Raw genomic sequence first — 23962 nt, forward strand, 5'->3', positions numbered from 1 at the left:
CTGGAGTAGGGTTCTTTTATGGGCTCTTAGATACTTGAAGATAGTGTTTCTTGTGTGATTCCGCCAACAAAGAACTTGACTGATTTGCTCGAGTTAGGTGTAGTACTTAGGCAACTTGAGGTAAAAGATGACTTGTGCTCGACTTAAGTCAGTCTTGAGCATAAGCGCCACACGGATAATAGGCGACAGAGACAAGTCGAACTTTACTCCATGACTGGGCGAACTGTCTTAGGCCATCTGAGCAGACCACTTTAGTTGCAGGCTTGTGAGCAACCTACTTTCAAGCCGAATAACATTTTTGTTTCACAAATTCCTGGATTAAGTAATGAACTGGACCTACTGGTTTAACCGCAAATCCTCCTTGGATGAACTGAAACAAGGGGTGGGTTCTTCTCAAAAACTTTAGCACATATTCACTATCAAGATGGATAATTTAAGAACTGAAATATTTGAACTCAAGTTGATTTTTGTACCATCAAGTTAACCAATAATAGTGAAACAATTGTTTGATTTCATATCAATCCAATCTGTGCTTTTGGCTATATTTTGGGCACCAGAAAGAAATACTACTGCTAGAGGGAGCACTCCGTGTTGTTTGGTTCAATCAGGAATACGATAATTAGAGATTAATGATTACTTGTAGACTGTCTGTTGGCGATTAGAGAAAAAAGAACAATAAACCATAGTTTGATTCGTTGTACGAATACCATAATAGGATTAAAACATATTGCAGAATGGTGGGTTTCTTTCGGTTGAGAGCATTGTCCCCCTCAAGGATAACCATCGTTGGCCCGTTGTCCTTCCTCAAGGGCAAGACCCATAAGGAAACTATATATATATATAAACTCAAGATTTGTCTTCCATTCATTCAACAAGGTCAAGACGTAAGAAATGAGAATTTCAGCACAACAACTTCGGTTTTCTTTGCCAAATATTTGTATCATTGCAAGATTACTCAAAATGGGGAAGAAAAAGAAGTACAAAAGAAACCCCAGAGGTACAAAACCCATTAATTCAACTGAGATCCATGAATAGGGAAAGCATATACAAACAACTTCCTAATAACTATCAAGGGTATTGCCGCCGATTGTACGTGTCTTCCGGGACAAACACAGGTTGTTCAGCCATCTGAGTCGGGCCTTGGGCCATTGCAATACCTCCTTGATTAGGACGGGCAGAGACCCCAAACTGATCTGAGCTTTTGACAGAAGATAAGGAGAGATAATAGAGGATCCCGAGGGAGACACTTACTAGGGCCAAGACTGCACCTCCTGCAAAGACCCCGGGCCTTACAACATAGCAATGGTTGTCGAAATTTATGCTCTCTTCATTGTGTTGATCATTAAGTGCAGATCCTGTAAGTAAGAGTAGAAATGCTATGATGAACGAGAACCTGCACTATGAGAAAATAATTTTTTCGTAAGCAAGTTTTGTGTAAAATCGCTCTTTCGGCAAAGAAATATACAAGGAGGTTATGAACATCGGAAAACAAAACAGAACGATGAAATTAAGCAAGACTCACTCAAACAATTACTTGGCTTTCCATTTTGATATTCATGAAGTCATTCAAAATTGATTTGTTCCATCGTTTGTTTTGTTAAAGAGACCAAGGAATATCTAAACTATTTAGCATTTTACGTGTACTTGTTATGATTGACTTTGCCATAAACTGCAGATGAAACAACTTCCAAACTGGATTACAAGTTGGCAATTGTCGAAGACTATTACGAGTAGAAAATAGAAGAGGATTGACACCTAAGTTACCTAACCAACAATGATCCGGTCTAGATCCAAATATTCAAGTGCTCCAATAGGTTGAGAATCTTGAGATCATTCAACGACCAACAAACCAAGATTAAGTCAATCGAATCAAGATCTCCAAGATATCCAAACATAAACAATGTTCCTTCTTTAAAGATACTAGAGGAGCGAGACAAATTTAACAATCCCAAAATTGTAAACTAAACTCTAACAATAACATATGGCCATCATGAATGCTCCTACGCAAATATAGGTGAAATAACAGTGGCAACTTGCTAGATTTTTCTCTTGTGGAAGCTGTATTTTCAGGAGAGGTAACTCATGGACATCGGTCGTGTGGGTGCATAAGTTAAGAATAAAGTAGAGCGACAAAGTAGTCAAAACGATTTCCAAGTAAATGCTAGTCAAGGTTATATACGTTGAACTCGTACAAGAAGTAGACCATATAAGACACAGCCTTAACAGTGAACTGCGTCGTACAAGTTCGCCGATTTCAAAAGTCAGAGTATGACAATTTAGGCACTGCCTATAATATCCCATGAAAACTCAGAAATGCTTTTTTGCAACTTTATACAACTTCGAAACGAAACAGACCAAAAGCTATGAAACTGAATATAAGATTAAAAAAGAAAAGGGTATATTACCATGAAAAGACAAAGCAAACCAACGCGAATGTCCAATTAGAATTTGAGGGATGTGGACTTCTTCTGCAACACATGCATCCTGCATACATATTGATAGTTACTTGTGCAATCACAAGCGCCACTGACGCAGTCAATCCAAGAGCCATTGCTGGGCTCCTTGGGTATGTACACGTGTCGGGAGCAGCATACTGAACTTGAGAAACCTGCAAGATGGAGAAGCCAAAAAATATCTCAAACCGCACCACAAATGCAAAATACAACATTGTTTACAATACAGTACACACACGTATATGTATATATATATATATAGTATGAATTTATGATTGGGGACTAACTCTAGTCATGTAGGACCACAATTTGATGACAAATTGGCCCAAGTGAGAGACCTAATTGCTCAAATCATCACCTTTGCTTAAGGAAATGAAGGAATGTGATCAAGAAGTACAAAGAGCAGAATTTACTTGATATGTCAAGTGTATATCCCATCATCGACAAATCTGTTTTAATACTTGTATTGTTGAGTGAAACATACACATAAAACACATGCACAAAGTGGACAGCATTGCATGTATAGGTATCTTACCCCTTGGTATGATTGGTCGGATACGGAGAATAAAAAAGGCCAGAATGGGATTACAATTTTACCCATATTTCTTGTCGTAATTTTATGGTCATAAAAAGAATGTGTGCAATTTCACATAAGATGTACGTACAAAAATTTCACGTTATACCTGCTAAAGTAATTGCCTAATTGGAGTAATATTGCAATGTTGTTGAAGGCTAAATACCATATATAGGTCTAATAACAAAAGAGTATAATAAGAAAAAGTAAAGTAAAATCAGCGGCTAGGTTTATATGAGTAAAACAGTGAGCAAAATAGGCAATGTTTATAGGTTCATATATAATAGACATAAATAATAAGCCTATACAGGTTGGTGTGGACTTCTAAACACATTAAGGAACTTCGTAAACTGATTATAATTGCTTGCCATGGACCCTAGAGAATGCATTGTAAAAGTCTTCGATGTTAAAAAAGTAACAACAGATAAAACCCCTTACAAACCCGCACGTGGCACCTACCCATTTTAATGTATCCTATGACTGCAATTGAATGGTTATAGCTCACCTAGGTACTCACGAGGAAAGCATTGATCCCGTAACAGGAAAAGAAAACCCAAATCACGAGACCAGCTAAAGATTCAACCAAGTCCTAAAGGAAGGGGAATAAAAATCGAGTCAATCGACCTACAAACACTAAATTTATCTAACTCCGGAAAATAGGCTGACGCCCCTGTCATAGTCTGGAAGACTTTGTGGAACGGCAATCACTAGTATCAGTCATCGATGTTTGAATCCTGTGATCTTCAGTTGCATTTAGTTTCCGAAAGACGTGTTGGGTTCTTAAACTATATAAGTATCATTTATATCTTCAAAGATCCTGTCGTATATAACATTGATATACTCGAGAAACAAAAGATATTGTATATGCATATCAGCAAATGTACTTCTTCAATAAGAATATGGCAAAGAACTATGTATTTGATTTTCTGTATCTTAAAATCAAAATGCATGATGAATAAATCGTCCTCCCTTTCCCCAATGAAAGAGGAAGATCGGAAAATTTGGGTCAAGTCGTCAACTACTAGTTTCTCTAAATACCGCCACAACTTATGTGGGGATGATCTCCACACCCTTATCACCTTTTGGTGAATTCATCCCAATGATGAATATTAAACGGACGAATCACTATTTCAACATGCACATTGAAGAATGAATTTGAGTTCTCGACCTAGAAATCATGTCATTCCATAAACACATGATGCCATGAATATGAAGAGTAATACTAAGGAACAAGAAAAACTAGGCAGACTCTGGGGCTCTGGGCAAAAGTCCTATGTGGCTTGCTGTGATCATGGCTCAGTGAATCAGAATCATAGAAAACACGAATCAATCAACCCAAGCCATAAAAGATTTCAGGCCAAAGTCGGTCTAGTTTTTCTTGTTCCCTATCATTTTTCGAATGTAAATTAGAGTGAGGCAATGTCAAATTTGACCATAAACTGAACTATAGATAACAAAATTAAATGCAACAAAGGGGTTTCAAGTATACTAAAATTATATTTTTTTCATGAAATTCAAAATAAAAGTAATATAGTAGAGAAAAACAAGTTAAATGGAAATAAGTTGATAATCCAAATGATCTCTTGGGTAAATAGAAACCCCCATTTCAGGACATATGTTAAAGTAGCTGAAATTTAAGCACCCATAAAATTATAATATTATTCAAAGAATAATTTAGGAAAAATAAAAAGTAATTTAGAAAATAATCAAACAGAGATGAAGAGTGATCTTAAAAATGAAATGCTGCTCAAGTTCATAACAGAGAAACCCCATTTCAAAGGATGATAAAGAAAAAAACCCTGAAAAGAAAACATAGAAATTGAAGCATAGAAAAAGCTAAGAAAAAGTAGAGAGAGGGAAGAGTTGTATATAGAGATAGAGAAACCTTGATCCTCTTAGCTTCAGCAGCAAAACCCAAAGAAGCAGCTAGAAACCCTAAAAAACAGACTGAAACACAAACAAGTAAAACCCTTCTTTCCATTTCTTCTGCAAGTCACTTGTTCAACTTTTGTGAGTGTTGAGTGAAGAGAAAGAGAAAGAAAAAAGAGGTGGCGAATAATTTAAGCAACCCAAACTACTTTAACTGTGAAGCGTGTCAGGGTCAAATATGGAAGTTAGTAGGAAGCGTCTAATAGGCATCTAGCCGTTTTACTCAAGCCTGTCTTCCCTTTTGGCGCTACCATGGACTACGCAAACCCGAGGACACTTGGACTGGGACTAATCCGTTTAACAGCACGGACTCATGCCAGTTCGTGGGCCACGGATTGTGTGGTCCTCACACAGCGGCTGCTTTGGCCCTAACCTACCTGAGGGGCCTCTCTTATAGAGTTTATGTAGTAGTTTGATTTCAATAATTAAAATTAGGGTTAATTCTATTTTGGCCCCCTAAAGATGACCAACTCACCAAAATGGCCCCCTAAAGATGACCAGCTTCTAATTTGACCCCCTTTTTCATAGTTCCGTCAGTCAACTGTTGGTCAACTTTAACATCAGTCCTTCTTTTCCTTTTTTACCCTTCTATTCAAGTAATCAACATTATTTTACTTTTTCATTTTTCTGTTACTCAACTTTAATAGTCAACATTGTTTTTACTTTTTTTCTCTTCATTCTAAAAAATATTTATTTTTTTATCCTTTTTTTAATTTCTTTATTTCTTACCCTTTATGTAGTACTTGATTTTAGAGAGAGAAAGGGATGAAAGACAAAAGAAATGGGGAAGAAAGTGATTCCAATCAGAAGCTACAAAGGTTGTGAGTAATCATCAAACTGGTTATCGATCTTCACGGAGGTATTCACTTAATAATATCGGTGGGCGCGACAAGAACGACAATGGGTTTAATTGATTCGATCGAGGGTTTTAATTGAATTCGATCTAGGATTCTGAATGAATGACGAGGGATTCGATCGGGGGTTCTGTTTTGAATAGAGGGATCTGCTCTAAGTTGTGGTATTGGTTACGGTGTTGTCTGATTGAATTATGGATTTTGGGAACGAATTTCATCTGATTTTTGTTAATTCCTTTATGTTAGATTTTGTTATTTGTGAACGAATTGCATATGGTGTTGTCTGATTGAATTCTGGATTTTGGGAAGAAATCTCATCTGACTTCTGGATTTGGGAATTGGTTGATTCAACCAAATCAAATAAAGATATGGTTTTGCTGATTCAAACAAAAAACCAAATCATATAAACATTTGGTTGATATGGGATCCCTAATCTCCGGTTGTTATCGATTTTGGTGAACTTTGTCTCTCTTCAAAACCCTTCTTCTATATCATCAACACTTTCTCTCTCCACCATTTGTGCCTTCGAGTTTGCTTAAACAGTTAGTAACAAAAGAAGAAAGTTTAGACATTGGAAAGTGGCAAGCAGGCTTCAATGGTGGATCTCTGTATAGAAATGAGATTGGATTAATCCTTCCACTTTAAAATGGTTAGTAATGGTGTATCCTTTAATTTGGTGATGTTGGTCTAGATCATTTTCTATATATACCTCTTATTGGTGATATTGGTCCACATTAGTCACTGGTGGAGTTTGGAACAGTTAGTAATGGTGGATCCTGGCACCTCTAAGAAGTTATATAGAAACTGAGATTGGATTATTGCTTCCACTTTGTTTTGGGTAAAGAGAGAAAATGGTCTCTATAACTCAAAATCCTCATCAAAATCAAATCTTTACTGGAACCCTCTGTTTTAATCAACCAAATCCCAGATCAACCCAATACCAAGTCTTGATTTGATTTGGTTTTATATGAATTAACAAAACAATATCAATATCTTTGTAATTTGACTTGGTTAATTCAAACAAATCCCACATCAGGGATATATATATATATATATATATATATATATATATATATATATATATATATTGGTGGTGGAGGAGGAAGGAGAAGAAGATAAGGAAAAAAAAATTATTTTCCCATTTGACGTCGCCGGCAGGTGGCCGACCGACTATCTGCCGGCGAAAAATGTTTCGATGAGTCAAGGACAAAGATTATTAAAATTGAATAGAAGGGTAAAAAAGGAAAAGAAGGACTGATGTTAAACTTGACCAACAGATGACTGACGGAACTATGAAAAAGGGAGCCAAATTAGAAGTTGGTCATCTTTAGGGGGCCATTTTGGTGAGTTGGTCATCTTTAGGGGGCCAAAATGGAATTAACCCTTAAAATTATAACTGAAATGTTAACCAAAAAGGTTTAATAGCTCAATGGTGAAAAACTTGGGTAACATTAAGGTCAAGTGTTCAATCCCTCCCAAAACCATTATTAAGTATTTTTTAAAACATTGACTCTGAAATCCCAAAGGCCACAAAATTGATACTTGATGGAGATGATAACTACATTGGTCAGGGGTGCACACTTAGTAACCGATCAAACCAATCCGATCCAAATAGATTTGGGTGGTTTGGGGACCGATCCAATGGATATCCGAATTCGTTCGGATATTAAAAAAACCAAACCAAATCATTTATTACTATTTTTATCTTCCTCGAATGTTGATATATGATTGGGCATGATGGATGGTGAAGATTCAACTGTTTATCGTTTTTTATCTTCCTCGAGTGTTGATAAACTATGTTGAATTAATCACGAACATGTAGACTTAATGGTTTGTGAGTTAATACAATTTTTTAGCACCTTATAAGTATACGTAGCAGGTTTTAAGCCAAAAACTCAAAATTTTGTTCTTGATAAAATTTGGGTTATTTCCCTAATGGCCCCCTACTTTGTGACCAGCTTCCCGCCTGGCCCCCTACTTTACAAGAAATACCCATATGGCCCCCTTCCGTTATAACACCGTTACTCTCTCTCCTCTATCTCTTTTTCTCTCTCTGCCATGTCACGCCACATCATCTGTTACGCCACCTCATCACCTTCTCCGGCAGAAGTCGCCGGCCGGTCAAATTTCCGGCCGGCGACCTTCAAACTAAAAAAACAAAAAAAATTTCTTTTCTCTTCTTCTTCTTCCTCTCTCTCTCTCATCTTCTTCCTCTTTCTCTCTCTCTTCCCCTTTCTCCTCTCTCTCTCTCTCTACACACTCCAGCGAAGGGTTTTCCCTTCGCCGGAGTGTGTAGAGAGAGAGAGAGAGGAGAAAGGGGAAGAGAGAGAGAGAGGAAGAAGATGAGAAAGAGAGAGGAAGAAGAAGAAGAAGAAGAAGAGAGAGAAAATAGGAGAGAGAGAGAGGAAGAAGAAGAGAAAAGAATTTTTTTTTTTTTTTTAGTTTGAAGGTCGCCGGTCGGAAATTTGGCCGGCCGGCGACCTCTGCCGGAGAAGGTGATGAGGTGGCGTAACAAATGATGTGGCGTGACATGGCAGAGAGAGAAAAGAGATGGAGGAGAGAGAGTAACGGTGTTATAACGGAAGGGGGCCATATGGGTATTTCTTGTAAAGTAGGGGGCCAGGCAGGAAGCTGGTCACAAAGTAGGGGGCCATTAGGGAAATAACCCATAAAATTTAAACCTTTGGTCTGGTTATCTAACCAAACCAAACCAAACCAAACCGTTCATGCATAGTTTGGTTTGGCGACTGAACTAAACCAAGCGGGTTGGTTCAGATTGAGATTTACAACAACCAAACCCTTTGAATCGAACTATGGATAGGTTCAAAAGTCAGATTATCCAACAGATGTTCACCCTTGTGTGTTATTAACAAAAAGTATTTATAATTTATTTCAAATATTTTAATAGGAGTCTAATAAATTAGAGTATTTTTTTTCTCTCCAAACAGGCAGCCTGAAATTTATTGCTAGTGGATGAAACTTTTAACCTTACCCCCCATCCGAAAATCATACTCCTCTCTCTCCCTCAATACTCAATTTTGGAGATATAGTATATCTTGATTGATGTTCCTCTATTGCTATTAAACTGATGAAGTTTTGGTCACTAATTGAAGGGTTAAGATTTCATACCCATATTATAAAAAACGGTTTATTACCAAATACATTTACTTCAAACCAACTTATCAGTTTCTACTCCAAACATGGCTTATTACAAGAAGCCATGAACATGTTTGATGAAATGTCTGAAAGAAATGTTTTCACTTGGAATGCCATCTTATTTGCTCACATTAACAACCACAAGTTATCGGTTGCTCGATTGCTCTTCGATTCAGCTCCTCTCAAAGATTCGGTTACTTACAACTCCATGATATCGGGTTATTCGAACTCCCCAGGATTCGAAACTCATGCCATCCAAATCTTCTCTAAAATGCAAGAAAGTGGGGTGAAAATCGATGAATTTACTCTCACAACAATGCTGAATTTAACAGCGAAGATTTCAGTTTTATCATATGGAATTCAGCTGCATTGTCATATGATGAAAACTGCGAACGATTTAAACGGGTTTGCTGTGAGTTCCTTGATCGATATGTACTCGAAATGTGATTCTTTTGAAGATGCAATTAGGGTTTTTAGTGGAAGTAATGAAGAGATTGATTTGGTTTCTAAGAATGCCATGGTTGCTGCTTGTTGCAGAAAAGGTGAGATGGATAGGGCTCTTGACCTGTTTCGAAGAAATTTAGAAGTAAATGATACAGTTTCCTGGAACACAATAATTGCAGGTTATGTGCAGAATTCTTGTGAGGAGAAAGGTCTGAACTTGTTTGTTGAAATGGGGGAAAATGGGATTAGATGGAATGAACACACTTTTCCTACTGTATTGAGTTGTTGTTCAAGTTTAAGGAATCAGAAACATGGAAGATCAGTTCATGGTTGGGTTCTGAAAAACGGGTTGAGTTCAAATCCATATATAAATAGTGGAATTGTTGATATGTACTGCAAATGTGAGAATTTAAGATACGCAGAGTCGGTCCGTGAGTTAATAATGGGGGCAGAAAATCCGTTCTCGATCACTTCTCTGATTGTTGGCTACTCTTCTCAAGGGAAAATGGATGAAGCGAGGAGACTTTTCGATTCATTAACAGAGAAAAATTCTGTTGTTTGGACAGCTTTGTTTTCAGGGTATGTTAGATCAAAGAAATTTGAATCTGTTTTCGATCTATTTAGAGAGTTTAGGGACACGGAAAAGTTCATTCGTGATCCATTGATTTTTATCAGTGTACTACAAGCAAGCTCAATACAAGCTAAACTAAGAACAGGAGAGCAGATTCATACTTATATATTGAGGAATGGAATTGAGATGGAAGATAAATTGAGTAGTTCTGTTGTTGATATGTATGCAAAATGTGGTGAGATCAAATATGCAGAAGCTATTTTTCGGCAAGTAACGAGAAGAGATAGAGTACTATATAATGCGATGATAGCTGGCTATGCCAACCATGGATATGAAAAAGAAGCTATTCTTCTATTTGAGGAGATGATTAAGATGGGTGTTGAGCCGGATGAAATTACCTTTATTGCCCTTCTCTCGGCCTGCAGACATGCTGGATTGGTGGAGATCGGGGAGAGATACTTTCATTCCATGTCTGAAGAATATGGGCTATCACCTGAAATTGATCATTATTCATGTATGGTTGATTTGTATGGAAGAGGAAACTGCCTAGAAAAGGCAGTCGATTTAATGAGAAAGATCCCCGTTGAACTAGATGCTGTTATATGGGGAGCTTTCTTAAATGCTTGCAGGATAAATGGGAATGTGAAATTAGCAAGAAAAGCAGAAGAAGAGCTATTAAAAATGGAAGCAAATAACGGTGCTCGATATGTGCAGTTAGCTAATGTTTATGCTGCAAAAGGAGAGTGGAGTGATATGAGCAGAATAAGGAAGAAAATGAGGGGTGGGGAAGTTCAGAAACTTGCTGGTTGTAGTTGGGTATATGTTGAAAACAAAATAAGTATATTTACCTCCGGAGATAGATCTCATTCGCAATCTGAAACCATTTATTCTACGTTATCTTTCTTGAATGCAGAACTGAAAGAAGGAAATAGACCTGCAAAAACATAAAAATTCACTGCATTTCCGGGCTTCAAGGATTTCGAAGTTCTCGTATCCTTAACCCAGTTATGTATAAAAGGAAATGAATAGACCAATTCGACGATTTTCAGTTGTTAAGATATACTTGGTGAACGTCTGAGAATGTAAGAAATATGTAATGAACACAAGAAACAATAGAAGCACTATTTCCGAATTGGATATTCTCCAAATTTTGTTATTCTGTAATCTCAAAAGTTACAACTAAGGAAAAAACAGCATGGTTTTTGTGATCAGATTTTACTAGAACTCGACTTGCCAAAGAAAGCTCATAGAACAAGTACATAATCATTCCATATTATCCTCTACAACTTGACTATTTGAAAATAAAGGTTCTCTCCTTTTAGTAAATCCAGTACCTTCTAGAGTAGGTGCTCGATATTTTAGCTCAGTTGCTGCTCTGAAATTGTGATCATTAGAACTAGTTCTGAAATTTGGATCAGCAGTGGTCGGCCTAAAGGGAATAGCTGATGATCCTGGTCTTTCTCCGCCAGGATATCGAGAAGGAGATACATACCTTCGAGTTGGTCCTGTCAGGGCACCTCCTCTGAAGTCTCTCAGTTCAGTAGGTCTTGAAGTGGTGTCCGTGAAAGGTCTTTCAACTGGGCCAGATCCTAATGTAGATCCGGTTGTGACAGACGTTGAGCTAAAAGGATCATTATTACCCCATAAAGTAAGTGATTCCTTCTTCTTGCCAAAGAACTGCCATACTCCAAACAAGAACAGAAAGAAGAGTAACACCGGGCTGGTCCATAGCATTGTATTGAATTCCACATTGAAAATCGGAAGGTTTGAGCGATATATCCCAACATACCCACTTCCAAGCCCGAGAACGACAAGCTTTTTATGGTCACTAGCTATCAATGGCATAATCGTCTCACCTTTAAGGCCTTCATTCCGTAGATGTGAATTCAGAAATGAAGATCTAATCTCACCAAGACTAGCAAGGAAAAGAGGTCGAGGAACACCAACCCTAATATAATGCTGGGAAGAAATGTTATACACGGAAACTTTCTCTTGGTTCACAACAAGTAAGTATCCCTTAATTGCCTGAATCTCTAAAGGCCCGTCCATTTCGAATTTCCTTTTTGATCGAACTCTACACTTGAAATTCATCATATCTCCTAGTAGTACTACAAGAACTAGATCACCTTCTGATGTAAATCCATAACCTTTTGATCTTTCTGTCGGGTCAAACACATAATTCTTCGCAAGTGATTTGTTCATTCCTTCACATTCAGATTCCCTAATTGTCATGCTCCTTAAATCTAATGATCCTGCACCAGTTTCTGTCAAAAACAGAAGTCTTTGCTTCATAAATGCAAGAGGTCGGCTTTTTGACGTGGCAGAACCATAAACTGTTCCATTCTCACGAAGAACCCGTATTCTCCCACTAACGTCAGAAGAAAGAATATACTTCATTCTTCCAACTTGATGAACTTCCAAGATTGTAATTGCTGAACTTTCTTTCCCATCATCGATCTTAGGAAATGCACGTAAATGTGCCATAGAAAGTGAATGCCAATCTTCTGCATTTGAAGCTTCCCAAACTCGATGAACTAAAACGACTCCATCTTCATGACCAGTAACTAAAATACTCTCATTCTTATGAACTGACATATAAGAAAGCATAGATGTAATGGGTGATTCTGAATACGTATGAAATTCAACTAACACATCTCCATTCAACAATAAAACATAAACACTTCCTCTTGAATCTCCTACAGCAATATACTTACTAAACCCTTCATAATCTTCAAATGGCAAAATGTTAATGCAACTCACTTCAGATTTAAGTTTGACAGCAGAAAGAAATTGAAATCTTTCCGACCACGAAGGATTATATTTCTTAACCGAAACACCATCACTTTGCCCTCTTTTACCAACTCTATCAATTTCATTATCATCTCTAACTTGTTCATCTAATAACTTAATTTCTCCTTCATCTTCTTCTTCAATATTATTATTATTATGATCAGATGATGATGATACATCAAGCACAAGCCTTTCTTTCTTACCAGATCCAGATACATCTTTTTTGCAATTAGGTATTGATGATTCTAATCTACTTATAGTTTCAGTAAGATTTATGACTAAAGATTCAAGCTTTTTTAACTGAATTTCTTGTCGATCTAATAATACACTTGAAGATACAGATTCTATCTCAAGTTCATATTTTTGTTCTTGATCTTGTTTTTGTTCTTCTTCTACCATTATTACTTGTTCAGCTAAAGATAAGTTACAATTATTAACTAGAAAAAGCTTAAGAAGAAAAGCTAACAAAAGAAGTGATGAAATCTTGCCTTGAAGAGGAACAGCCATTGTAGAGAGAGAAAGAGGTCAGACCCCGGATATGTATATAGAGAGAGAGAGGGAGAGATCCGAGCTATCACCAGGGTGAAACCATTGGTGGGATTACCGATGTCAGATCGATCGTCACAGGTTTTGAATCTTTAATCTGGAAATTTGGAGTGAGAATCGATGATGAAAGTGGTTTAAAGAAGTGGATTAGGGGGATTATATAAGAGTAACTGAAATTAGGGCAAGAATTCAGGTTTTGAAATGAAAATGGCTGCTTTTAGGCGAATTTTTAGAGAGAGAAAGATCGATGAGAGAGAGAGAGAGAGAGTTGTTGTTTTATGAAGGGAAGACAGTATGGTTGAAAACTCAAAGAAATTTTGTAAGGCGGCTGAGGAACTGTAAAAGTGACTCAGTTTTGCTAAAATATATTTATTGGTTCACCTTCAAAAATGAGTTAATTTTAATTTTATAATTAAGTTACATAATCAGGTGGTATTAAAGATAATAAACTAGATAACAAAAATTAGGGAGGGTCTACAGGCGTTCTGGAAAATTGTCATAGGCCCGTCTTCACTCTTAGTGCCCCCACAAACAGAGGGAAGGCACTTGAGCTAGGTCTAGACTTGTTGAGTTCGAACAACAAGGACTCAGACTAATCTGAATGCCTTAAGAATGTTCAGTCTGAGACTTAAGAGAAGTGTTGAGAAGGGGCGGGCTTATGCTAATTTTTTCGTAGAATCTACAGACCCACCCCAAAAATCATGTAATAGGTGATATCACAAAATTTTCATATACACTAGACTCCCACTATATTGTTTTTTTTATATATACGAAGTATTTTGGTATAGGTGTATTTGAGAAATTCGTTAACAAAAGATAAAAGATATGAGAAGGCACTAACAACATACTTGTATCAATTATATCTGAATTACTGAGTACATTAGTTAAGGAAGTCCCATACGCACAAGGTTTTTTTAAGAAAACCAACCACCCATAAAATCGATCACTCAAATTGAGACTTTTCCACTTCCTCATATATTAATAGTAAATACCACATTCTATTTTTTATTTCTCTTACTACCCTCACCACTATCAACCATTGTCTCGCCATTACCATCACAGCCACCAGTCCACCACCATCACCTCTGACTTTCTCTTGTATTTCTTTCTTTTATATGTAGATGGCAAAAGAAACGCTCTGGCATCAACAATCCCTCGTCAACTTGAAAGAGTGGAGGAAAATGGCCTGTAGCATTCTCGCCGGAGTCCTTTAACCCCTCCCTAGACGGACAAAAGAGAGTGGAGGAAAACGGTGATGGTGGTAAAGAAAATAAAATTGAGCTTCTTTTCGTAAGTCAAGAAATGTTGATGGTTGGGGTTTGTCAGAAAAGTATTGCCTATGACTTCGTATTAAGTCATATACATCTCGGGCTAAGCCATTTTGGTGGTGCCCTTTAAACTTCCAATACGAGATGTGGCATCAACAAGGGGAACTTTAAGGGATAGGGAAGGGGAAATTTTATATACACGTAAAAGGTCTACCGGCTACGATGACGCTTATTCAACTCACGGTCCCTAACCTATTTTTATCTTCATTTCACTCACTTTTCATATACGCGTATTTTGGTCAAAAATCTTTTCGTCTGTAAAACAATTACGAAGCTATTTGAACTAAATCGGAAAAATACATTCTCATTTATGCTTAATAATCTTGGGTTTAATTAAATTTGAACCAAAATCAAACTACTTTATATATAGATTACATATGAATAAATTTAGACTCCGAAAAAACAAACAAACATAACATGAGGATCTTTTATTTTCGGCGTGATTGAAAAGAAGTTAAAAAGAAAAATAAAGTAAAAAATAAATTGATAAATGTCATGAATTCTACCATTCTCACATATACCATGCATGATATTTTCACACAACTCTTATTTTTCTTCTATTGTGTTCTAATACCTAATAGAAGATGGTTCATGATTCTTCTTTGGTTTGAATTTTTAACGAACTCTATAAATAAATTTTCCCTTTCTAGTCCTTCCATGCCTCACTAGTTAGCCAAAAACAATAATATGGATAAAGATAATAAAGGGGATGTGAGATATGGGGGTTCTAAAATTGGGGAGGGTTCTGCACCTCCTCCTGTTGAAAAGAAAGAAGATGAAGTTGACGAAAAATCTTATTATGGCGACGATGATGAACCTGAAGAGGAAGAAGAGGAGAAGGTGAAAGAGAAGCGCTATACTGAAAAAGAGGTTTCTCCTCCTCCTAAAAAGCAACGTACGTAAATAAAAAAAAAAAAAGATGTATTTTTAAAGGAATGTGTTGATGAAAGAAATTATAACTACAATAATGGAGTACTAAGTAACATAATAAGAAAGTTCAAATTTTAAGCAGTAATTAGAGTCTAATTAGAAACTTAAGAATCAACTTGTTTATCTCTTTTTAAAAGAGTAGTTTATCTAAAATAAAATATGATCAAGTAAAATATGCTATGTTTAGTACCGAGGCAACAATCTAGTGAGTTACTAAATTGGATTTTTGGGTAACGACTAACGAGTTATATGTTCAATATTTCATTCACTGGGAATCACATTTGAGAAATTTTAGCTCTAAACTGAAGAGCGCGACAAGACGAATACACTGACAGGTCATTTCTTACTTTGACGAGTCAAATTGGTCTAACATTAGTTCTTGTTTGAACAAAACTTATCTTAGTTTTTCTTTTCCTTTTTTGTTAAGGGATATTTTGCAAAAGGGGCAAAGTAATGTTCCAAGTGATGACTTTGGAGCACAAGTTTGAATTCTTTTGAGTTAGGGGCATTGACTAACTGTGACCCAATTTTTGTTAAAAACTAACTTAAAAAAGACCCTTGACGTTATCATTTATTTACAGTACTGCCATTACCATCATCTCACATGGATGGAAATTAATAACGGGCGTTATGATTTAATCTAAAACTAATTGACCCACAAAATATAATTATCCAAAATACCCAAAATAAACTAATTGCCCAACAAAATACTCAAAAACCTAAACACTTTTGTCAGCTACCACGTTATTAAGTCCAACACAGGTTCACGTTCAATTGGCTTCTTAATCATCACTTTATTTATTTACTTTTTTATTTTTATTATCAAGTAAGTATTTTTTTTGACAAATTAGGACTAGTTTGACCCAAACATTCTAACCGTGTTTATTAATTTAATCTAGGGCTCTTAATTTTTTGTTGTTTTATTTTAGGATTTAGTTTATTATATTTGTTTTTATATAATATTAGGATTCACAACAATCTATCATTCCATTTTTTGCTATAGTTTTGTTGTTTAATCAATTTGCATATCATAGTTGAACAAAATATTGATTTTTTGCTATGAAAAGTTGACACTAACATTTGTTAGTCTCCACCAACTTTTAATGGAAAGTTAAGTTAAAAGTTAGTTTTTGTTATCTTTGGATGGAAAATTAAGTCAAAGTTAGTCAATGCCCCAAACTCAAAAGATTTCAATTTTATGCTCCAAACTCATCACTTGGAACATTACTTTGCCCCTTTCGCAAAATATCCCTTTTGTTAACTTACATCACAAATTCACAATAATCATTAATTAAGGGGTTGTACAGATGGTATTTTAATATAAAAGGGAATCCTTCTTTAGTTATAGTTTTGTATGATTAAATTTTGTGCGACCATCATAATATTTCTATTGTGTCCATTGGTGTTTATGTGGAGCCAGAAATTACTTGTTTGAAAGATTAAACTCACTAAACACTAAAAACAAGACGGAAGAAAAAAAAAAGAGAAATGAAAGAATAAGACGTTGGGCTCAGAGAAGAAGATGACCGTGGTGCCGTTATGTTTAAAAAGGGTAACGATGATCTAACGTCGCCACCCCCATCCGTTAAGGTCGACAGACGCACGGTTTTTCAATCTGGTGCCTACAGAAGAAAGTCTAAAATAGACCGCCCGGCTAATAGATCCAACCGCTAAGAGCCGTCTGCCCCTGTTGACTATATCAGGCCTTTATATTATATATATATATCTATTATATAAAACGCAATGGTCTTTTTTGAGAAGGACCGTAGGATTTATCTCTAGATATTCATGATCGTCCGATTTATTTCTAATCTAATGGCTGATTTTAAATTTTAGAAAAATAACCACCCACCCACTATTCTCTCTCTCCCACGTTTTTATTCAGAACTCTCCCTTAAACATCCTATAATCTCTCCACATGTTCAGAAAATTAGTTACAAACCACCCACTAAATTCTCTTCCTTCCCACTTCCTACTTATTTTCACACGCTCCACAAATTATGCCGTGGCGGAGGCACGGGTATATATATATATATATATATATATATATATATATATATACTAGGTTCCCACCGCGTCCTACGGACGCGGTAGATCCCTCTTGGCTAACGCCTTTGTCATTGTATCTATCGTGGTCGACCACGTCTCATTGGTGTGTGTATCTCGAGGTTGTGCACATCTAAATACGAATAAATCACAGATCTCTGTGTCATCCTCAATGTTGTAGAAATGAAATATGTGATTTACTCGTATGTGGATGTGCACAACCTCGAGATACACACACCAATGAGACGTGGTCGACCACGATAGATACAATGACAAAGGCGTTAGCCAAGAGGGATCTACCGCGTCCGTAGGACGCGGTGGGAACCTAGTTGAAGAAGAAAGATAATGTTCAAATTTTTATAGTACTAAGGTAATAAAAACTAATCTGTCAACAAATAAAAAAGTAACAAATACTAAGCAACTAATATCAATGTACTAAGAAAATAAATGAAAAATTGTATCCGTAAAAGGCAAAAGAGTTGAAAGGCATGGTCTTTCAACAACAGCGACAAAAAAAAGTATATTGATTATCAAATTATATAGAAAAATTGTAAGAAAATGAGGAGATTAGCAAATTAGATAAATCTCTATCATTATATTTTTTTTCTTTCTCTAATTTGATCTTTTAACATATTATCTCTCTCTCTCTCTCAATATAATTTGACATGATTATGAAATTTTATGAAGAATATACAAATTAATAAATCTTTTGATATTTCTCTTTGTGAACTAAAGAATCTAATAAAACAATGAAACCATTAACTACGAAACTGGTTGAAAGATAAACAATGAAAATTTATGAAAGATACGGACGAAACAGTGTCACATGATTTAAAAATAGGAATAAACGAAGACAAATATATATATTAAAGAAATAAGGACATTACAAAGTTAAAGGCAAAAAATCAAAAACACTAACATGTAAAAAGAAAATAAAGAAAAGAAATTTAGATAAAAAAAGACAAATCTTCTAGTTTTTTCTTTCTTCATCTTCTTTTTCTTCTTATTTGGTATTCAGTTGACTGTGTTGTTCTCCTGTAAATAAAGAAACATGAAGAAATTAAACATCAATAGTCACAGTAGTTTTTTTTCCAAAATAATTTCCGAAACAACAGTAATTATTAAAACTTCAGCCACGATACCTATATCAATTCAAAAGTGAAACTATTAGGTCTTACAAACATGAAATGAAGAGCTTAAGAAAAAGAACAGATACATAGGAGAGAGATATAACCTATTAATTCTACCATCTCCTAAGACCTGCAAGATTAAGAAAAACAACTTCCCGTCCCATGGTTCAAGATGAAATAAAAATGGGAATCAGACTACACTGTAAGTTTCATCAAAGAGAGTAGAAATTGAGAAACAAAACTAAAACTTTCACTCCAATATTCATATTGCAGCAACTACAAACCTTTCAACGTATAAAAATGAAAAATTAGGAAGATTTTATTCAACTACAATCCATTTTTTTATTGAGCACCACAATCCTGTTTTTTTTTTTTGTTGAGCACTACAATCCTTATGATATGGACATTTTTTTCATTCCTAAAAGAAGAAAACGAACATAAGTAAAAACCTGCTTCTTCAACTCTGTATTACTTTAAAGCCTTGTACATTCAAACATTCAAACATAAGTAAAAAAAGGAAACATATGTAAAAGAAGAATAAAGATGGTGGAAGTTTGAAAAAATCAAGATCAATATTATCAAGAAGAGACTATAGGAAAGAACTGCGAGTAGTTATTTTAAAAAAATGAGGAGGGAGGGAGATAGAACCTGTTTCAAGTGAACAAAAATTAAAGCAAAACATAATATGTACACTATTAAGAACAACAACTTAGCATGGGTTTCAAATGAACAAAAATCTATAAAAAATATGAGATGAAAAACTACAAATGAGATAAACTAACCAATTCTTTTATCTCCCATGGTGCTCTCCCTTAAATAAATAAGGGCCGTGCATAGCATCATCATCATCATCAAGAGAGAAGTAAATCGTAACAAATCGTGTGTAAAATCTAAACAAAGTACATAGCTAATTCTTAGATATGTGAGAGAGAAAATGTTACAACATTAATTTGAAATCCTAATACATCACGTGATGCAGGGGCACCCGGCGTGGAGACTATTTCCATGACCGAACCCGGTCATGGACCAACCGGCCAGAGATAGTAGATTTAGGAAGTCCTTATTTTAGTATGATTATTAGATAAATTAGGTTTAGGAAATTATGCTATTTTAATAATTCCAATAATTGGAAAGGTCCAGATTTGAGTCTAGTTATTTAGGCAGTTGCAGTATTTTAATTATTTAGGAAGTCTAATTCAAGTCTATCTAGGAAAGTCCAGAATCCTATAAAAGGATATCTAGTTTGTCTTTTATTCTCAGATTGAAGAGAAAACCCCCATTGAAGTTAATCAAAGTTTACAGTTTATTCAGTTATTTACAGTTGTTTACAGTTATTTTGATCGTTCTTCGTATTAGTTTAGTTTATTCTTAAATTCCGCTGCATTCTACATCATGTGGTATTCAGAGCCACCAAAATTTTGGGCTAATGATTCTGGAAATTTTTTCCCAGACCAGTTAAATCCATATCAATCGTATTCTATTCGTCAAGATGATTATATTCAATCAGATTATACTCATCAAGAGATAATGAATCAATGCTCATGTTCATCATGTTTATATGTGAATAACGACTCGTACAATTATCATTGGAATCCGGGAGAAATCGCACGAGAAAATCCTCCACAACCATCTCCTCGTCAATACCAACCGTCACCACCTCCGTACTCTAATCATTCACCACCGTATTCATCATCACCGTCACCAACTCCACAATTGTCTTATACAACTTCACATCCATATTACTCCTATACACCACCTCCGTACTCTTATACACCACCTCCGTCCTCGTATACACCACCACCGTACTCACAACCATATTCACCATATTCATCGTCCTCGTATTCACCATCACCTCCATCTTCTTATACACAACCACCATATTCACAACCTCTTATACCATCTTCGACACCGCTGATGGAACAACAACAACAACAACAACAACAACAACAACAACAACAACAACAACAACAACAACAGCAACCGCAGCAACAGGAACAACAACAATACATTCATCAACCGTATTCATCACCTATTTTATCATTCCATCAGGAAAAAGAAAAAGAAGAGTATGAAGAAGTTGAAGAAGATGTTCACGAAGAAGACGTCATTAATAAAAACGACCACCACAACCACAATCCTATTATTCCAAGAGAGAGAAATACGAAGGAGAAATCTGAAATCAAAGAAGAGTTTGGGTCGGCAACATCAACCGATGATAATTTTACAGCTTTTGAGGCTATGGAGTCTGCCTTTGATGAAGATACTACAAAGATTGGATTAGCTTGCTCGAAAGAGGGTCTTCAAATAGATCAAGAAGGTAGTGTTTATCTTTCTTGGTATGGTCCTACACCTCAGTTGCACATAACTGAACCCAAATTGATCAAGGAGGTTTTTAACAATAGAGATGGAGTATTTGTGAAGAACAAGGATCAAGGATTCTGTAGGAAGCTATTTGGAGATGGGCTTGTGACATCCCAAGGCCGAAATTGGGTCAAGCAACAAAAATTAGCTAACCAAGCATTCTATGCCGAAAGCTTAAAGGGAATGGCTCCTGCCATGATCACATCTGTTGAGTCCGTGTTACAGAGATGGAAGCATGAAGAAGGCAAGGAGACTGAAGTACTCGATGAATATAGGGTTTTCATGTCAGAATTAATATCAAGAACTGCCTTTGGGAGTAGTTACGTTGAAGGAAAGAACAATTTTGAGATGTTGATGAAGTTGACCTCAATTTTATCTTCACATTCATTCAAGGTATGGTTCCCTGGTATTGGAAACGTTTTGCCAACTAAGGGCGAGATCGAAGCAAACAAATTAGAGCAACACATACATGGGGATGATGTTATTGCTGGACGACTTTCGAAAATCCTTCCTGGTGTCGGTGGTTTGCTTGTGCAAATTGGACCTAATTTGTACCAGTTGTTCATTACGACAGATCAATCAAATATGGTTGCTTTATGCCATATTTCAGAGCATGGAGAATTGATCCTTTGCGTATCTGGTTCATTACTAAGCTCGGTGCATGATATTTGTAGTGTTGGTTTGAAGTCAGAAACAACGGAATTTGTACCCGTTAATTTCATGAACGAAGGAAGGGAGGTCGAAGCGGAACACCTCAGGTTTGTATGCTTTGCAACTGACAGAATTGACAAACATATTGATTTTGATCAGTCAAATAACATAAGCCTGTTCATCGACGCCCCTATCATGTTCGATAATAAGCTTCTTAGAAAGATCACAGTGTTCAGTATCCTTGTTATATTCTCTTTTGCCCTACGTAAACCTGTGATCGACAAAATTTGTTCGTGTGATATGATGGTTCAGAAAGTAACTCTATTTCAGAGTATTGATCGAGTTAAAATATATAAACTACATGAAGTCGAACGTGGAAAAGTATTTTTTAAGTGTCCTATCCCTGCCAAAGGATTCAACCTCGAAACCATATTTGAAGTTGGTTACGTTTATACTTTGGTTCTTAATGACGACTTTTGGGAAGATGGCGAGATGATTCTTCTTGATTCCCTAACGTTAATATTGCGAGTTTCAATGGCTTCTGAGATTGGGATTGAAGTTGGCGATTTCTGGCACATTAGTGTCCTTCAGTTTCATTGTAAAATTCATTCAAAGTGGGAATTACGGATCGCCACGGCAGAATTCAGCGTGTACAGGTGGATCACATTGTTTTCTTCGTCGAAACGGTTCGGGACGAACCTCTTGAGGGAAGGGGATGCTGATGCAGGGGCACCCGGCGTGGAGACTATTTCCATGACCGAACCCGGTCATGGACCAACCGGCCAGAGATAGTAGATTTAGGAAGTCCTTATTTTAGTATGATTATTAGATAAATTAGGTTTAGGAAATTATGCTATTTTAATAATTCCAATAATTGGAAAGGTCCAGATTTGAGTCTAGTTATTTAGGCAGTTGCAGTATTTTAATTATTTAGGAAGTCTAATTCAAGTCTATCTAGGAAAGTCCAGAATCCTATAAAAGGATATCTAGTTTGTCTTTTATTCTCAGATTGAAGAGAAAAACCCCATTGAAGTTAATCAAAGTTTACAGTTTATTCAGTTATTTACAGTTGTTTACAGTTATTTTGATCGTTCTTCGTATTAGTTTAGTTTATTCTTAAATTCCGCTGCGTTCTACATCATCACGTCTTGGTATATTCATGACCCAATATAGACACACACACTTGAATTCCTAATACATCATTTTTTTTCGACAATAAAGCAAGGATAATATCATATCCAAAAGAATAAAATAATATCAATAATGATAGACTAAAAATTATATAATTGAAAATAAGAACACTAACAATTACTAACAATTTTTAAGACTTTAAAGATGAATGGTAAATGATACAAAACCAAAAGTTGATGAGAAAATCTTTCCTTGATACATGAAAAAACAAAAGCAAGAAAGAAATATAATAAAAAACAACATTGATCTTCAAGTTTCTTTTTCTTCATTTTTTTCTGACTTGGTTGTCTATTGATTGTTATTCTCCTGTAACAAAAAAAACAAAAGAAAGTAAACATTAACTACAAACTCAAACCGAGTATAAATCTTGAAGGTTAAATAACACAGAGGAAAGAGAGGGGAAAAAACACAATTGTAATTAAATTCATAGAACTAATGCAATGGTAATTAGAGATAAAGTGGCTCAATATTCAACAATAAAATGTATTTATGGAGAAATCGGTTGCTAGAAATACAATTGATCAAGTCTTACTGGAGAGAAAGATGAAAAATAAAATATAGAAGAGAAAAATAGACAATTAATTACAATTATCGAAATGTCCACAATTTACCACTCGAATATGTTCAGAAACGGTGACCCACGAACCTGAAAATGAAAATCATACAGAAAAAGTGACCCACAAACCTGAAAATGAAGATCATAGCAATTTATCAAAACAAAGTCAAACAACCACGAAGAAAGACCAAAAAACTACTTACATTCTTTTATATATAATTAGTTACCTAAAATCGTGGATGGATTTGGTTTGGGTAGTTTTGTTTTATAGTAATTTTAGATTTGAAAGGTGGGAATTCTATGGTTGTATAGGTGGTTAAAACAACTTACTTATATAATAGATAAATCGGACGGACGTGAATATCCATGACATAAATCTACGGTCCACCTCAAAAAACACCATTGTGTTTTATATAATAGATATATATATATATATATATATATATATATAT

At 35.7% G+C, this 23962-nt stretch overlaps 2 protein-coding genes and 1 long non-coding RNA gene across 7 annotated transcripts; 1 reads left to right on the forward strand and 2 right to left on the reverse strand.

Moving 5' to 3' along the window:
* Nucleotides 1-898: 898 nt before the first annotated feature.
* Nucleotides 899-5340, reverse strand: LOC147536614 (protein DESIGUAL 2-like). The gene is made up of 3 exons (XM_086641157.1): nt 4913-5340; nt 2406-2608; nt 899-1393 (listed from the first exon to the last, which is right to left on the reverse strand). The coding sequence occupies exons 1-3, from the start codon at nt 5006-5008 to the stop codon at nt 1069-1071; spliced, it is 624 nt and encodes a 207-aa protein (XP_086497283.1). The 5' UTR covers nt 5009-5340; the 3' UTR covers nt 899-1068.
* A 3564-nt stretch (nt 5341-8904) lies between these two features.
* On the reverse strand, nt 8905-13647 carry LOC147536615 (putative membrane protein At1g75140). Of its 5 annotated transcripts, none has more exons than XR_015225413.1 (4): nt 11316-13647; nt 10830-10915; nt 10380-10474; nt 8905-9227 (listed from the first exon to the last, which is right to left on the reverse strand). XR_015225413.1 is itself a non-coding variant. In XM_086641159.1 (3 exons), exons 1-2 carry the CDS (start codon nt 13276-13278, stop codon nt 10866-10868), a joined length of 2013 nt encoding a protein of 670 aa, XP_086497285.1. In that variant the 5' UTR covers nt 13279-13647; the 3' UTR covers nt 8905-10474; nt 10830-10865. The 5 variants fall into 5 exon arrangements, 2 of the variants coding, with proteins under 2 accessions (XP_086497285.1, XP_086497284.1); XR_015225414.1 differs by having other exon boundaries at nt 8905-9232; XR_015225412.1 differs by having other exon boundaries at nt 8905-9531.
* Nucleotides 13648-15302: 1655 nt separating this feature from the next.
* On the forward strand, nt 15303-15773 carry LOC147536616 (uncharacterized). The gene is made up of 2 exons (XR_015225720.1): nt 15303-15617; nt 15676-15773. It is a non-coding gene; the product is annotated as an uncharacterized LOC147536616 (long non-coding RNA).
* Nucleotides 15774-23962: the final 8189 nt, after the last annotated feature.

Source organism: Eschscholzia californica, unplaced genomic scaffold, assembly GCF_041429995.1.
Source record: "Eschscholzia californica isolate CP2 unplaced genomic scaffold, dmEscCali1.0.p SCAF_5, whole genome shotgun sequence".
Lineage (NCBI taxonomy): Eukaryota > Viridiplantae > Streptophyta > Magnoliopsida > Ranunculales > Papaveraceae > Eschscholzia > Eschscholzia californica.

Excerpts from the sequence above, each read along its gene's own strand:
- LOC147536614 (XM_086641157.1), bottom strand. The coding sequence starts at position 5,008 with ATGGAAAGAAGGGTTTTACTTGTTTGTGTTTCAGTCTGTTTTTTAGGG. Across the intron at positions 2,609-4,912 it reads CTGAAGCTAAGAGGATCAAG|GTTTCTCAAGTTCAGTATGC; the intron begins GTTTCTCTATCT and ends TCCATCTTGCAG. Across the intron at positions 1,394-2,405 it reads GTTTGCTTTGTCTTTTCATG|GTTCTCGTTCATCATAGCAT; the intron begins GTAATATACCCT and ends CTCATAGTGCAG.
- LOC147536615 (XM_086641159.1), bottom strand. The coding sequence starts at position 13,278 with ATGGCTGTTCCTCTTCAAGGCAAGATTTCATCACTTCTTTTGTTAGCT. Across the intron at positions 10,916-11,315 it reads TCGAGCACCTACTCTAGAAG|GTCTATTTCCTTCTTTCAGT; the intron begins GTACTGGATTTA and ends ATGTTTTTGCAG.